Here is a 17,692-nt window from a genome sequence, read left to right on the forward strand (position 1 = left end):
TATTATGTTTCTGTACAGACATGAAATTATGTATATATGGTATTTTGATGACTCATCTAAGAAACTGATTACTCAGTTAACCAGAGAATCAAAGTTTCAGGTTCTCTGGTTATATAAGAGCTCACTGACATAAAATTTTTATATGATAAAAATGTTATCTATTAAAATACCTCCTAAAGAGCCAGATGTGGTGGTAAACACCTGTAATCCCAGGCTGAGACAAGAGGATTGCTGCAAGTTTGAAGCCAGCCTGGCCAACACAGTGAGTTCATAGCCAGTCTGAACTTACATAGTGAGACCCTGTTTCAAAAACAACAAAAATAAAACACCTTTCAGAAGTTTTTTTCTGTCTCAACATTTATCTCTAAATATAAAGAATTTGGGTTTCTTCAGGCATATACAAAAATGGCTAAAAGAGAATGTTTTCAATGTGTAAGTCATATTACAGAGGGCCAAGCTAATATGTAAGGTCTCAAGTAAAAAATATTGTAACCTAAAAAGTACTTATTTATTTGTTAATCAAAAGACTATGAATCACTTTTCTTTTTAAGAATAAGCAATTCTATTTTCCCCTTACAAAGAAATGATTGGGAAAGAAGTTAATATTAAAAAGCTCTTTTAAAAGTAGTTAGGAGACACATTGGAATATAGCAATATGAGGAAGAGAAGAGAAGTGGGTCACCAAGACCTTCCAAGGTTATGAAGCAAGAATTGAAGCCCATGGGAGAGCAAGAGAGAGACCAAGGAAGGCAATGGCAAGCAGTACTTTCTTCTTGAGTCCTTCCTGTGTGGGAAATGTGGCTCAAAGCTGCAGATGTACAGTGATCCCAGAGGCCTCCATGGAGAAATGCACCAGTGGAACACAGCAGTGGGCTCAGTGGACTGCAGTGGCTGATAAATTATTTTGGTTCAGACATCCCCCAGGAGATGGCAACAGGCTGGTACCCATCTTGGAGAGGGGCCAATAGAGCTCAGAACTCAGAGCAGCTGCAGCTGGATCCATTAGGGTGAATTGGAACCAAGTTCAAGTCAGTGAGAAGTCAAGGAGTGAAGTTCAAGTTAGCAAGAGACACATGGAGTGTTGCAGGCTGAACAAATCCAGTTTCAGCTTCACAGCCAGCAACCAGCCTAAGCTTGAGAATTAAGGTACAGACTTGCTAGGATTATCCACTACTTATAAATCTATAGCTGGTTTGTTGGGATTAATCAACACAAATCTGGACTCTGCTAACTGACTTTCACCACCAGTAATGGCAGAGACATGTCTTGAAGTGCACATTTTTTTTAATTTTCTTTTTTTTTCTCTTGTTTTTGTTTTGTTTTGTATTGCTTTCTTTTTTCTTGACTGTTCATGTTTTAATATGAATGTGAACACTATTTTTGTTGCTGTTGTTCTGTTCTGTTCCTGTTTTCTTCTCTCTCTCTCTTTCGTCTTCTTCACGAGTTTCTCAAACTTTGCATAGCTTTCATTTTTCTTTCAGCCTTACTTTTAATCTCATCCTCTTGTTTTATTTCTCTGTTTTTTTCCCCTAACCCCTTCGAAATTTTCTCTATTGAGGGTAAAATCACCATACTGAAGGCATATTTACTGTATACAATTTTCTGGTTTGTTTTAGATTCTGTTACATAACCAAAAATTTAGTTCATAAGGTTAAAGGTGGCAAATTAATAGTTACCACAGTTTGTCATTTTCTAAGCTGTGTTTGATGCTGTTGTTATTGCTGATTGCACTACTTTAGCCAAAGTGACATGATCGCTCTAATCAATTGTTCTTCTTGATATGCCAAGACTGAGATTGCCTGAGGGTCATAAACAATACTATAGGCCAGTGCCAAAGAACCACGGGTAGGTGAAATAGGCAGCAACTTCTCATCCCCAATAAATTGAAGAGGTAGGACTTTGCAACAGACTCAAAACCCTAAAGCCAGCTACACCTGGAAGACATCTCTGAGAAATAGTCATTTCCAAAAGAGTCTACATACTAGCAATAAAGCTACTTGCTACAAACAATTTACAAGCATCAACTCAGGAATCAGCCTGCAAAAATAAGAAGACACTTGAGACAGATGCAACCCCAAACTTTCACCTCACCAAAGGAAAACGCTGGGGGTAATGAACAATTCAAAACCTACCTACCTGGACTCTGAAGTGGTAACAGTGGAAATAGCAAAGCAGAGGAATGAGACTCTAGAAAAAAATCAAATCAGAAATAGTTTCTCAGATAACTACAGAGATGGTGACCATAATGAAAGACATGCTTAGTGACTCTAGAGCAGATTCAGATTAAAAAAAAAAGGATCTTAGGAATATGATGGAATCCATGAATGCCCAAAATAGGAAAGAAATGGAACCCATAAAACAGATATCTAGGAGATTTAAAATTCCACTGAAAGTACATGGAACAGAATGAGCCAATGTGAGGACAGAACATCAGATATAGAACACAGGCCTACAGTTTGCGATCATGAAAAGAAATATTTCTTAAAATAGGAAGGGATCATGAAAAATCAATCCAATCACTAATAGATGATATGAAGAATAACATAAGATTGAATGGAGTCAGTGAAAAAGCAGGAGAAAGTGCAAATGACATTAAAAAACATGTTCACAGAAGTAATGGCAGAAAATTTCCCAAGCAGGGAAAAAGAATTTGACATACAGATAAATGAGGCATACAGAAATCCAAATAGCCATGATTTAAAAAGAAAAAAAAAAAAAACTTCCCCAAGGTATATAATAGTCAATATTCCAGGGCTGGGGATTTAGCTCAATGGTGCTGCTGCCTGCCTTGCAAACACAAGGTTCTGAGTTTGATCCCTGGTTCAAAAAAAATTTTTTTTCCAGAAATTCAACACAAGAGCAGGATACTAAAAAGCTGTTAGAGAAAAGAAACAAATCACCTATAAATGAAAGCCCACAAGAATCACAGCAGATTTCTCAACAGAAACCTTCAAGTCAAGGACAGTGTGGAAAGAAGTATTTCAAGCCCTAAAAGAAAACAACCTCCAACCCAGATTGATGAACTCCACAGAACTATCTTTCAAAATGGACAGAGAAATAAGATTCTTCCATGACAAAGAACACCTGAAGAAATTTATGACCACCAAACCAGCATTCCAATATGTTCTGAAGGATATTCTAGAAGGAGATAACAAGGACTAGAACTCTATGAACCCCAACAGAATGAATCTACCAGGCAAGGCAAACAATTAAACAGAGGGGGGGAAAAAAGGAACCAACAACAGGAAAATAATAGGCCAAAAATAAGTCAATACATATCAGTTATATCCATCAATATAAATTGTCTCAATTCACCAATTTAAAGAAACAGACTGACAGAATGAATCAAGAAAGAATATCCAGCAATACTCTGCATAGATAAAATACATTTAACTAAAAAAAGAAAAATCATAGACAAAGTCAAAGGATGGGGAACACTACTCCATGTGACAGGAAACTGGAAAAAAGGTGGAGCAGCTGTTCTATTTGCAGACAAAGTGGATTTCAAGCCAAGACTCACTAAGAGAGACAAAGAAGGTCACTACATCCTTGTAAAGGGAACAACGAAAGAGTAAGAGATATCAATAATAAGTATATATGCACCAAACACCAGTGCTCCAAACTATATAAAACAAATGTTATAGGACATGAAAAATATTTTGAAATAAACAATAACACAGTTATAATTGGGGACCTCAATATTCCATTATTACAAAGAGATAGATGAACTAGGCAAAAAATAAATGAAGAAGTATCAGAACTGAACCAAACGTTTGAATAAATGGACTTTGTAGATGTCTACAGAGTGTTCCACCATACAACATCAGAATACACATTCATCTAAGGTACACATGTTCTCCAAATTATACCACATACTAGTTCATAGAACATACTTAAGTAAATGCTAGGAACTGAAATTAACCTATTCACATTATCAGACTATAGTGCAATGAAATTGGAAATCAATGTCAATAGAAAAAAAAAAACAAGAGCTTTATAAATGAATGGATATTAAATAACACCCTGCTGAACAACCAATGGGTCACAGATAAAATTTAAAAAGAAATTAGTCAGTTTCTAACATTAAACAATAATGCTGATACAACAGAATGGAACTTATGGGACACATTGAAAGCAGTACTATAAGGGAAATTTATAGAAAAACAGAGCAAACTCATATAAATTACCAAATGTTGATCTCAGGATTCTAGAATAAAAAGAGCAAGTCAAGTCCAAAGTTTATAAAAGGAAGAAAATTATAAAGATTAGAGTAGAAATTAATGTAATGGGCTAAAAGAATTACAAAGAGTCGATGAATTGAACAGTTGGTTCTTTGAAAGATTAAACAAAACTGATAAACTTTAGCTTACCTTATCAAAAAAAAAGGAAAGAAAAAACTGAAATTATGCAATTAGGAATGAAAAGAATGAAATCACAACAGATTCTCCAGAAAATCATCAATATCTATTTTGAGAACCTATATTCTTATAAGATCAAAAACAGAAGAAATGGACAGATTACATAAACATGTGAGTTACAAAAGCTGAATCAAGAAGATATAAAAATTCTAAATAGACCAATATCAGTCAGTGAAATTAAAGGTGTAATTAAAAACCTACTAACACAGAAAAGCCTGGCTCTTGATGTACTAACTGCTGAATCTACAAGAAATTTAGAGAAGACATAATGATGCTACTTCTCAAATTCTTTAATGAAATTGAAAGAGAAGCAGTACTTCCAAATTAATTCCTGGAAGCAATCATTACCCTGATATCAAAACTAGAGAAAGATAACCAAAAAAGAGAAATACAGGCCAATCTCCCTAATAAACATAGATGTGAAAATATTCAATAAGATACTGGCAAACAGAATGCAGCAAATAATCAGGAAGATTATATACCATGACCAAGTAGGATTCATCCCAGAGGTGCAGGGATAGTTCAACATACACAAATCAACAAATTTAATACACCATAGTAAGACAGCCAAGGACAAAAACCATATGATCATCTCAACAGATGCAGAAAAAGCTGTTGACCAAGTCCAACACCCATTCATGATAAAAACCTACAAAACACTGGAATAGATTGTGTTTATTTCAATCTGATAAAAGTTGTATATGACAAACCAATAGCCAACATCATACTAAATGGACAAAAACTGAAAGCTTTCACTATAATCAGGAACAAGACAAGGATGTCCACTATCACCTTTCATATTTATATAATTCTTGAAACACTAGCCAATGAAATCAGACAAGAGGAATAAATAAAAGGAATAAAAATAATAAAGGAAGAAGTTAAATTAGCATTATTCATGGATGTCATGAAAAACTCCAACAAAAGACTTCTAGATTTAATAAGCAAATTCAGTAGCATAACTGGATACAAAATCAACACTCAAAAATCAGTAGTATTCTTGTACACAAATAACAAACTCACTGAGAGAAATCAGGGAAACAAACACCTCTCACATTAGCATCCAAACAAATGAAGTAACTAGGAATCAATCTAATGAAGGAAGTAAAAAGACCTTTACATGCAAAGTACATTACTTTGAAAAAGGAGACTGAAGAGCATATCAGAAAATGGAACGATATCCCATGCTGTTGGGTAGGAAGAACCAACAGAGTGAAAATGGCCATACTCCCAAAATTGTTATAGATTTAATGCAATTCCAATAAAAATACCAATAGCATGTCTCAAAGAATTAGAGAAAACAATCCTAAAATTCATTTGGAACAAGAAGAGATCTAAAATAGCAAAAGCTATTCTAGACCACAAAGGTAAGGAAGAGGCTATCACAATCCCTGGCTTGAAATTATAATACAAATCTATTGGAGGAGGGTACTGGCAAAAAAACAGGCCCAAGGATCAATGGAACAGATTAGAAGATGCAGAAATAACTCCAAACATACTCAGCTACCTTATCTTTGACAAAGGAGCCAAATACCTTCACTTGGAGAAGTGTTGGAAAAATTAGCTTTCCATATGCTGAAGATCAAAACTAGACCCATATCTTTCACCATGCATTAAACTAAAATCAAAATGGATCAAAGATCTAAACATTAAAACAGAAACATTAAATCTTCTGGAAGATAGAATAGGTAGAGCTCTTGTCACTGGTGTATGCAATGAGTTTATGAACAAAACTCAAATTGCACAGGAAATGTCACAAAGAATCAACAACTGGGATCTCATCTTATTAAAAAGCTTTTGCACACCAAAAGAAACCATCAATAAACTGAAGAGACAATCTACTGTGTGAGAAAAAAATTTTTTTCTCAGACAAGGGACTAACATCTAGAATATATGAAGAACTAAAAAAAAAAAATCAGACTCTCCAAATTTAGAGATCCAATCCAAAAAATTGCATTTGAAATGAATAGACACTTCTCAGAAGAAGTAGTAAAAATGGCAAATAAATATATGAAAAAATATTCAACATCACTGGTCATTTGAGATGCAAATTAAAAAAACACTGTGAGTCCAACTCACTCCAGAAAGAATGCCTGTTATCAAGAAATCTACCAATAACAAAAGCTGGAGGGGCTGTGAGAAAAAGGGAACCTTTTTCTATTGTTGGTAGCAGTGTAGACTGGTGCAACCACTGTGGAAATAAGTATGGAGATTCCTCAATACTAAAACTAGAGGTTTCATTCGACCCACCTAGTCCCTTTCTTCATGTCTTCTTAAAAGAATTAAAAGCATCAAATAGCAATATATGCATACCCATATTTAAAGTGGCCCAGTTTGTAACAGCTAACTCTTGGAAACAACCCAAATACCCACTAACAGATGAATGGATAAAGATGTGGTTAGTCTATACAATGGAGTACTACTCTGCCGTAAAGAAGAATAAACTTCAGACAGTTGTAAATAAAAGAATGAACATTGAAACCATATTCTTAAGTGAAATAAAGCACTCATGTTTAAATACTGCATTGTTTCTCTGGTGTGAGAAATCAAAAGTGTAAATGAGGACCAAAATGTAAAATGGGTATTGGGAAATGGGAAGAAAATGTTCAAATGAGAAGGGGAAAAGGGGAAAGGGGAGGGGGTAAGGAAAGAACAAGCAAAGAATAGAAGGAAAAAATGGAAACAAAGCTTTTATAAATAAGGAGGGGAAGAGGGGTCAAAGGGAGGGGAGGGAAATGGGAAAAAAAGAAGAAAGATATATCATGTATAGGTACCTACGATGAATGTTATCATTATGTATATCAACAATGTGGCAAAAAATGTTTTGCTTCAAAAAAAAAAAGTTGTTAGGATAACACCAACTTTTCCAAGTACAAAAAATTTATCACACTATGGAAATAGGGAGGAAAAATAATAGGTAGATATTGTGTTTAAAATGTATTTTTAGATGTGGTGGTGAATGTCTATAATCCCAGTAGTTGAGAGGCTGAGGCAGAAGGATCACCACAAGTTTGAGGCCAGCCTGGGCTACATAGTGAATTCAAGCCCAGCCTGACCTACATAGCAAGACCCTGTCTGAAAAAAATAAAATAAAATGTATTTTTCATAGAATTTTACAGAAGTGTAGGTTCCCAGTTATACTTTCTAATCTGCATTTCTGGATAAGGAAACTAACCATTTTGCTTTCCCAAGGTTACAAAGCTACAGGTAAAAGACACAGAATTAGAACTCAAGTCTTCTAACTCTTAGGAAACATTTAGAATGCCATAATAAATATGAAAATATCTGTGCTTACTTCAAGATTGAGGTGAAAAACTAAATATTTTCATATCACAGTTATAATAAGCCTAGTAATTTTTATTTTACTCTATTACATGTATGTGTAAACTTATCAATTTTCAGGAGTGACAGACAAGAAATTAGTGCTTTGAAGAAAACAATGGCAAGTGGTAAGAGAAAAACAGAGATTTGCTTAGTAGAGTGGCCAGGAAAAGCCTTGTGTAAGCCACACATCAAAGATGAGATGGGAGTCAGCCACTGAAGGGCAGAGGGAAGGGAATTCAGGATGGGGAAAGAGTTGTGTAGAGACACTGAAGGGTAGAGAGGCTTATAATTTCAAGGAAACGAGAAAACATAATCGATTGAAATTGAAACACAGTAGATGAGGAAAAGAAAGGCTCAAGATAAGGCTGGGAAAACAACAGGGAGGGCCAGTTCTAGCTGAGGCTGTGAGGAATTTGTGGAAGTGAACCTTGTTCTATGTGTGATAGAAGTGTTTTAAATCAGTATTGACATAATCCATTTTTAAAAAGATAAGCCTGCCTGCTTTATGAAAAGTGAATTTATATTAATAAATATAGACAGAAATAAGTGGACAAATTAGTTACATGTTTTAGAGGTAGAAATAACAATCTGCTAATAGGTGGGACATGGGTTGTAAAGGGAAAGAAGAATCAAAGATGACATTCAGGTTGGGGCCAGAATACTAAGTAGGTAGATAGTGGTCACATTTACTGTATTGGTTAGCACACTATGATGGCATTTTCCCAAGAAATGATATCATCAGAGCTGTGCTTTGGGAAATAAATCAGGCAGTAGACCTCTTTGGGGTACACAGACTAAGTGTGAGGCAAATGCCTCAGTAAAATAGACATATTGCTTATTTGAACTATAAAAATGACAAGAAATGAAAGTGGGACACACTTGCCTTGGTAACTCCCTGAATGTGAGGAGAAGAAAAGGAGTGATGGCTCAGGTTTCAAGCTTGGATTGCCTGGTGAGACTACTCAGTGAGCAAATGGAGGGGAAAGGCGATGAAGGGAGCTGGAGACTATGGAATCTGAAGTGCTAACTGCTCATCCAGGTGAAGACATCCCACGGGCAGGGGGATATAGGCCTGGAGTTTCACAGAGGCAGAGCTGAAAATGATACTGGCAGTTGACTAAAGTGAGAAGATCCAGTAGTTGAAACCATAAAAGTGGGCTCCATCTCTCAAGGAAATAACATAAAGAATGAGAACAGAAACTGGAAAATGCTTACAATAAAGAAGTTCGGTGAGGGGTGGGGCTGACAAAAAGTAACTAGATGGAAAAAAAATCAGGATTAGAGGGTTTCGAGAGTGAAAGAAGAACAGAGTTTATAGAAGGAAGGGAGGGTCAACAGTATTAGATGCTGCAAACAGGCCAAAGAGATAGCGGGCAAAGCAAACCTCTCTAGATTTGTAAAACTGACCTTGGTCACCTAGGAAAAGTAGTTTCAGGCTTGAGGGTGAGGGGCGGTCAGACTAATAATCTGACAGCCAAGTGAGGAATAAAGTTATCTTGCTTAAAGGAGACACAAAGTAGAAGGGGATAGTATAATATGACCCAAACTTGAGAAGGAGTCATAATGTTTTTGGTGGGTTTTTTTTGGTACCGGGGATTGAACTCGGTTCCTTGTGCTTGCAAGGCAGGCCACTGAACTGCTGAGCTAAATCCCTGGCCTGACACAATATGTTTTTAAAAATGTATGAAAGTTGAAGATAAAAGAAGAATAACACTGGGAATCCAAAATGGAAAGTTAACCTGGAAAACAGATTACCAAAGACAGTGACAGAGAAAATCATATGAGAAAAAGGAAAAAGATTAGGGCACACATGGTAGACATCCTGTTCTTGATTATCAAAGAAAAAATTAAGTTATATTCTATGAGAAACAGCCTTAAGAATATTCAAAATATGAACAAATATATCAGCTCTAAAGTACACTTCCAGATGCTCCTTAGAAAATCTGAACTGATTCAATTAAAAAATCAAAACCATAATGCCCTTATTACAGTTTAAAAAAAAAAACAGATTTTGGCTAAGTATTATTTACACAGAAATTATAAACATCCCAGTAAATTAATTAGAAAATAAAAATTAAGCAATATTCATTTTTCTTTTGTTTGCTTGCTTGTTTATTTTAGAGGGGGACAGGGTCTTACTATGTAACCTGGGAAGACCTTGAACTTGCTTTGTAGCCTAGGCTGGCCTCAAACTCATAATCCTCCTGCCCCATTCATCCAAGTACTGGAATTACAGGCATGAATCAACATACCTAGCTTGGTAACATTCTTCACATATACTATCCTTAAATAAATGAATTATAAATAATATTTAGTATAAATTATTGACAATATAAAATAACATAGAAAAATAGCCTATTTCCTACTCATGTATTATTTTCCATTTGAATTTTCATTAATATTTTCCTATGCTACACATCACTTTATCACTTTCTTTATAATAGTTATTTGCTATTCTTTTAAGTAAATATTGAATATACTAGAATTTATAACTTGATAAATCATTAACCTTCTAGCCCAAATTTCTTGTATTTTCACTATTCTCCCTTCTGTTACTGATTTTGCAGTGCTATTGAGCTATAAATAAACATGAGAAAGAAGTAAAAGGAAAACATACAACCAATTATAATATTTATATTGTTAGTGGATGTTTAAGTTCTGTCTATGAATGGATGTTTGACTGTGTTCCTGGAAATAAGTTAGCTGAGATAGGGAAGAGCAAATGACATGGATTCTGAATGACAGAATGAAAAAAATTTTAAACAAAGTGATTATTAATGTAATAGTAGTTCCTCCCCAAACTCTTATAAGAGGGACTCAATAAAAGTTGGCTGACTGGTTGAAAATGTACACACATTTAACAGGAAAAAAATTAATATTTAAAACATTTTTAAAAGGAAAAGAGGGCTGGGGATTTAGCTCAGTGGTTCCACTGCCTGCCTTGCAAGCACAAGGTCCTGTGTTCGATCCCCAGTACCAAAAGAAAAGAGCCAGGCATGACAGCCCATGCCGGTAATACTAGCATTCTGGGAGGCTGAGCCAGGAGGACTGCAAGTTTGAGCAGAACCTGGGCAATTTAGCAACTTAAACCTCTGCCTCAAAATTTAAAAAAAAAATGTTTTTGTTTAAAGGTCTGGGAAGTAGCTCAGTGCAAAGACTCTGGGTTCAATCCCAGTACAGGAAGAAAAGAAGGAAAAGGGAAGGGAAGGGAAGAGAAGGAAAAGGAATGGAAGGACATAAGGAGGGAAAAGAGAAAAAGGAAGGAGGGAAGCGGGGAGGAAACAGTCCAGTAAATTAAGAAAGCTAACATAAAAATTGATTAGTAGTTCTCAGATCCATGAATAGATATATTAGAATCTATGTGAGCTATCATGACATGTGATTTATCAAAAGTCTTACTAATGATTTTGATGCATAGCTAATGGTAGGACTACTTTTTTTTTTTTGGTACCAGGGATCGAACTAGGGTCCTTGAGCTTGAGGCAGATGGCAGAACCACTGAGACAAATCCCCGGCCAGTAGGACTACTTTTTATTGAAAAGAGATTTACTGACAAAGAAAAGCAAGGATAGTGTGGAAATATCAGAAGATGGAAATCAAAATAACTCACACTGCAAAACCACAAGGAAATTAAGAAAATCAAAACTAGTAGACTACCTTCTGATTATGTAATATCAGATGTGAAATGTTCCCTGAAAACTTATTGAGACAGCCTAGAGAAAACTGACAATAGATGGAATCACTGTTTTCATGCTGCTATCTTGTATTTCACAGAGATTAAGGACTTCTCATCATTATACAAGTTAATATTTTTTAAAAGTGGAAAGCACAGAGCAGGCAAACATAGGATAATATGAACTTGCAAATTTAGAATCCAACTAACTTTCTTTAACTGTATTTGGAAACTATTCCAGTGAAGTCTACAGGGAGTTATTTTCTGCAATCAGCTTCCAGACTAAAGAAAGCTGCTTTCAAGCCTGAGTTCAGCTGTTTATGACTAAGGGCTGAGGCATTTGAACAATTTTCTCCTCAGAGCATTCTGGGAGTCCTGTGGTTTACTGTTAACTTTCTATAAGCAGTTGGCTCACAGACATTTGAATTCAAGATGTTCCCTAAAATCCCAGATGATACCTTCTTGTCAAAAGCCACATATGCAGGAATAAACTCTGCAGGTGGAGCCTTCTTAGCTTGGCCGTAAGTTAGAAATGGTGCTTTCCTGGCCAATTCGTCCAGCTCAGCCTGAGATAGCTGGTTAACCTGAAGCCGGTCCCCACCAATCCCAACTGTTGGTCGTCGTGCAACTGCATAGCCATTCCTGTAGCCCAGTGTCTGGCTTCGATGAAAGGCTGTTTTCTGAAGAAAAAGAAAAAGAAGTATGTCATTGCTAACATTGAACAAGTATTTCTAGGTAATGCAACTTTGTAAAATATTATAACTTAAACCTTGCTTATAAACATCACAACACTTATTTCAAAGTTTATTGACATTTAAAGGTTCTGTATTTTAAATTAAAACACTTGAACAAGGAAAAAGTATCCATCTGAGCTTAAAATAAAACTTATAATCTGCAATGCCCATTTCAACTACCAGCTTACTTTACATAAACACTAAAATACTATCTCATTTACACTCTTAATTTTTCAATAGTCCTGCTTTTCATCTTCTCTGAGGATCACAAATCATGGAACATAGATCTGGTTGTGTGCATTTTATTTTTACTTTCTTACTGTAGTGACACATATATTTATCCAACTCTTTGTAAAGCAACTGGATAGCATACATTTAAAGTTTTGAACTTAGCAATTCTACTGCGGTCATTTATTTCAAGGACATTAACCAAAATTACGGGATAGAACTGTGCCTGAAGCTGGCCTTAACAATGTTATTTACAAAAGTAAAACTTTGGAAATAATCAAACAATGTGAGTATATGATAGAAAACTCAATGGACTATTATGCAGTCATTAAAATAATGGTTTAAAAACCCATTTAGCAATCTGGGAAAAGTGCTTATGAAGTAGTAAGCCCAAAAAGACAATAAAATTATACCGGGCCAGGGATTTAGCTCAGTGGCACTGTACCCTCCCTCAAAAGCACAATGTCCTGAGTTCAAACCCCAGTACCTACCAAAAAAAAATTGTATGTATATTACAACTATAAGTTTGCAATCATTTGGATGAGAGGAGAATGGATTTGGTGAACATATTCTGCATGTATTATACATTTGTGAATGATGCTGATTTTTTACAAATATATTTTTATTAGTAATTAGAAAAATAAAAGATAAAGTAGAAAAATAAACTAGAAAGTTAATTAGGTGAGTTCTCTTTTTCTGTTCTTTTAATGTGAGGTCACTTTCAAACTTTATGTCATAATTATAGTTATATGTATATATTTGGAATTAATCATGAAATATATTTTTATAAAGAAAAGAGTTTTACTAGCCAACTTCCTAATTCCTTTTCTGCCCAGCATACTATCTTTTGAGGCATATACTAACACAAAAGGTACAACAGAATAAACTTTTGCTAAAATACTTATGACCCGTGGACTTTTTAAAAAGCATTATAAGCTTCCAGGGTCACAAATCAGTTGATAAGAATTGCTCTGGTGCAAAGATATAGAACAAAATGGGCTGAGATGACTTCCTCCCTGGGTAACTTGGATAGCTTCAAATTTCTCTTTTTCTATCTCTAAAGACAGAAACAGTATCAGTAGGAGCTGAGAATGAGCTTGGAGGTAGAGTGCACACTTAGCCTGGTCAAGCCCTGAGCTCAATCCCCAGCATCAAAAAATTAAGAGCTATATCAACTAGTGTAGTTTGCTTTTCCTGTTTTGGGCAGGTGTCTCCAGTATCACTTGGCTATGATTCACAGAGCATAGGCTCAATCCAGGCAAAGGCTCCTCGGGCCTTCACATCTTCCTTAACATAGTCATTCAGCTTCTGAATACTTTTAGAGTTACACATACCTATTCTGTCTCTGGTGAAGTCAGTGACTATGCTTTTCAAATACCAATTAAGTTAAATTGGTGGGCTCTCAATCAGTATTTTTACAGTATGAAGTACGCCCAAAGCACAGCTTATCTGGCTTGTAGTATAGAAATGTATACTGAAGAGCCTGTGCCTCCAACTACTTTTATAATCCCCTGAATCAACTCAACCCTGCCTTGTAATCCCCACTCACTTGACATCACTTAGGCTGATTCTGTACATGGCAGAAACATGCCTACATTTTCTAAATTACATAGAACTGTAGTGCACTGAAACTAAAAATCTGTGAACTTCTGTCTCAATGCAAGAATAACAGAAAAGACAGAATCCAAATCCTCTCACACTTTCAATTTAAATTTAGATTCATTATCCTGAAGAAAATAAGTCGATTAATATTTTATCTTAACTTTATAATTGTGAAGAACTTGAGTTGAAATTATTAAACTATATAAATCACTATTGGCTTATCTGTGATAATCAGTCTTCTGAATCTCCATAATGATTTTCCAGAACATGTATCTTAGCAACACTATTAGAATTAAAACAAATACTGAATTTAAGAGCTAAACTATGTGAGGAGGAAAAAAAGAGAACCCAAGATACTGCTGTTGCATTTAATTCTGCCTAAAAAATATGACTGAAAAGAGCAAAACATAATCTAAAGAGAAATTTTATAGAAAATGTCAGAGGGAAAAGTATAGGGCTAACAGCAACTAATCCACTGTAGATGATGAAACCTGAACAGGATCCCTATCTTTTACAAAACAGGGAAGGATGGTTTGGAAGGAAGATGAGCAAGTTTTGGAGAGAAACCAAAATGGAGGAAGAGAAAGAGTGAGGGAAAGGGGGAGACGGGGAGTAGTGGAAGAATGGGGGAGAGGGAGAGACAGAGAGGCAGAGGCTAGGATCAGATTATTAAAAAGCCAGAGAGAAAAGGGATGGGGTTAAGTGGGAGTTTAAACCAGAAGAGTGGAGATTGCGGAAAAAGACTTGGCAGAAAGAAATGAGAGCAAATGACACCGACAAAAGGCAAGATGTGGAGCTGGAAGTGGCGCGATTACTGGGTCCAGGATTTTTGGAGGAGGAAGAAGGCAGGGCGAGAATGATGGGCCTGGGGAAACTGGACAAGAACTGAAAGTGGAGGGGGCCACGTGGGTGAATGGGGGCCTGGGCTTAAGGAGGATAAGCAGAGACCGACAGAGTCCGGGGTCGGAGAATGAGCTAATGGTTAGGAAGAGCTCGGGATCCGGGGAGGGAAGGGCGCACAAGGACCGACGGGGAGAAGGGGTAGGAATTGGAGGAGCAGAGCAGTACGAGCGCGACGAGTGGGGTGACCATGAAGGCTGCCCATTGCCGAGGCGCAGTGCAAACGCTAAAGAGGGATGGGGCGGAAGGCAGAAGGCAGAGGATGCGTGAGGGAGGCTGTGCAGGAGAGAACACCGGAACCTCGGTAGGCGGTAGGGAAGAAGTCGGTGTAGAGAACAGCTCTGAAGAGAGAGGACGGATAATAGCGACGAGTTTTTCGGGGTCGCCAGGTGGGGACAGATTGGGGTGGGCACCTCAGTCCTCACCGTGGAGTCCCTAAAGGACGTGCCCGGGAGAAAAGGTAGACCATGCACCGAATTGGACATCCTCGCAGCCCGTACTGCCCCCGCCAACTGCTGCAGGTTCCAACGAGTCCTCTCGGGTTGCCCGGGCGACACGCAGCGTCGGGCAGGGCCTGTGAGCGAGCGAGCGAAACCAGTCTGCGCGTGCGTTTCCGTTTGCGACCCTCCGTCTTCTCGCGATAAGGCGGCCTCGGGAAAAGGGGGCGTGTTTACTGGGTCCTGGGGAAATGTCCTGGTCCCTTCGTCTTTTCTTGGCCTCTCCTGAATCCCAAAAGATGAGGTGGCAGGTGGTGGACTCGGGGGAGGATGGGGGACACGGTACAGTCTGGCCCTAGCTCTTGCGTGGAGGTCGCGGATAGGAGCAAGTAAGCAGATTCCTCTCCGACCTCACTTCGTAAGCTCAGGCACTCGGTTCTCTCAGCTCTGGGAAGGAGATGCTGTCCAGGTTCCCACGGAAGGGTAAATGGTTGGTCAGGATGAAACTGTTAATCCCCCCAGCCCCCATGCTTTTGTGGAGCGGGAATTGCTCAGGGATGTTCAGTGAACTGGCGGCAGCATTTCTCCAGCCTCCCCAGCTTTCTTTATTATACTAACAGTCTCTGATGGCACCAGCACCCACTCTGTGGTTTCAAACCAGCCTTGCTTGCATACTATCTGCCCGGCTCGGTCGGTGCACAGTATTTGAGCGGTGCGCTGTATTTGTTGGCTGAAGGGCCAGAGGGTGCTCATCGCGATCTCTGCCTTACACCTGCAGCAGCAGTGACTTGATCAGAAGCACAAGGGGAAAATGCAGCTCTTTTAAAGGGAAAGCCGTAAGTCATGAGAAAGAAGCAAAAACAGATGAAATACTGTCAGCACCATGGGCATTTTTGCACTTGGTGCTTTTTGTTTTTCTGACTCCTGTCTGATTTGATAAGAGACTTGGAAACAATAGTTGTGAGCCTGCAGAAACTCAGTGCCCACCTGGGGTGCAGACAGATGAATTACAGGGCTCTATTTCCTGGGTGCTGCCTTCCAGGCTGTGGGCCCCCTCTTGCTCCCTGGCAGAGCTCTCTGCTGTCCCCACGGAGACGCCCCTTTCCTGGCTCTCCTTTTCCCCTCTGTTTCAGGTGAATCCTCTCGCCCATCTCAGCTCGTCTTCATTCCTTCTAGGAAACTTGTCAAACTCAAAGTGACCACTGTGCTTTGACTGAGTGGCTTTCTGGTGTTTTAGGTCCTTGGATTTTCCTTTCCATATCCCTCTACTCTTTGTCATTGTCATCCTGTGACTTCTCCCTGCACACCCCTCTGGGGCTCCCTGAGGGCCTGGCACTCACGGAGGTGCAGGGTGCACAGGTTTCCTGTTTTCCATTTCCAATGCTGACTTCCTCGCCTCTTTCTTTTCATTTTTCTGTGTCTGGTTCCTCTTCCTTTTCTGGTTTCCTAAGAAGCACTATCTTCACTTCTGTCTCAACAGTTGTCTTTTGTTTATCTGCCTCTTTCCTCCTGCATGTTTCTTCTCATCTTTTTGTTTTTTTCTTCCTCCCGTGTTTCTTTTCTGTATCCCTCCCTCATTCTTCTCGCTTTTCTTATCTAATTCTGCTTTTCTAATTTTCTGGTTTTAATATAGTCCAAAAGAGGTGTGATTCTTCTAGCAACAAATTCTCTTGTCTTTGCCTCTCTCTCTCCCAGAAGAGTTTCAGTATTGACACTGGTTCTCTCTTCTTCCACACTGTAAGTTTCTAAAGACTGTTTATACTCTGGATCATCTTCAATGCTCCCTGTCTTTGTGTCTCTTTTCTTCATCTTCCTCTTCACTGTCTTCTGGAATCCACTACAGGATACTCCAGGCCTTTACTGCTCATGAAGACATATTCATGAAAACTATTCTGAATAGAAGGACGTCATCAGGATTCCTAAAATTACTGTATGCTCTTGAGTAGAGATGAGGATAAAGGCTGTGGTTGAAGCTGGCCACCTTGAAGTAGTAGTGTGTGGGTAGAGGGTGAAGCTACTCCAGCTGCTGCTTCATGAGGGGGCGCGCAGCTGCAGGACCACCTGGGGCAAAGCAGGCCAGTCACCCAGCCCACCTCTGCTCCGGTGCCCTCGCAGCCTGCGGACACCCCACCTTGTGTGGGGCAGCACTGCAGTGGGTTGTGCACTTGTTGCTTTGTACAGAACTTGTTTAAGTTGTTTTCTCCTTAAAAGAAATGTAACCCTATTCCTGAAACATTTTCAGGGAAAGAAAGAGGTAGATATCCAGCAGCACTGGGGAGCTAAAAATTAAAAACCAAACCAAACCAAACCAAACCTAGGTGTCCAGAGATTTGTTGAAGTGGGATCCAAAAAAAAAAAAAAAAAAAAAAAAAAAAT

At 38.1% G+C, this 17,692-nt stretch overlaps 1 protein-coding gene and 1 pseudogene across 1 annotated transcript in view; both read right to left on the reverse strand.

Moving 5' to 3' along the window:
- Efhc1 (EF-hand domain containing 1) overlaps positions 1-15,482 on the reverse strand; it is a 64,173-nt gene extending 48,691 nt beyond the window's left edge. Inside the window, exons 1-2 of the mRNA XM_010631086.2 lie at positions 15,305-15,482; positions 11,874-12,095 (exon numbers count right to left, since the gene is read on the reverse strand). Coding sequence (XP_010629388.1) covers positions 11,874-12,095; positions 15,305-15,364 — 282 coding nt within the window. The 5' untranslated portion in view covers positions 15,365-15,482. The remainder of the gene's footprint in view (positions 1-11,873; positions 12,096-15,304) is intronic.
- A 963-nt stretch (positions 15,483-16,445) lies between these two features.
- Positions 16,446-17,351, reverse strand: LOC104866919 (annotated as a pseudogene).
- Between the last annotated feature and the right edge of the window lie 341 nt (positions 17,352-17,692).

The sequence above is a fragment of the Fukomys damarensis genome, unplaced genomic scaffold, assembly GCF_012274545.1.
Source record: "Fukomys damarensis isolate Sample0158 unplaced genomic scaffold, DMR_v1.0_HiC HiC_scaffold_14, whole genome shotgun sequence".
NCBI classification, from domain to species: domain Eukaryota; kingdom Metazoa; phylum Chordata; class Mammalia; order Rodentia; family Bathyergidae; genus Fukomys; species Fukomys damarensis.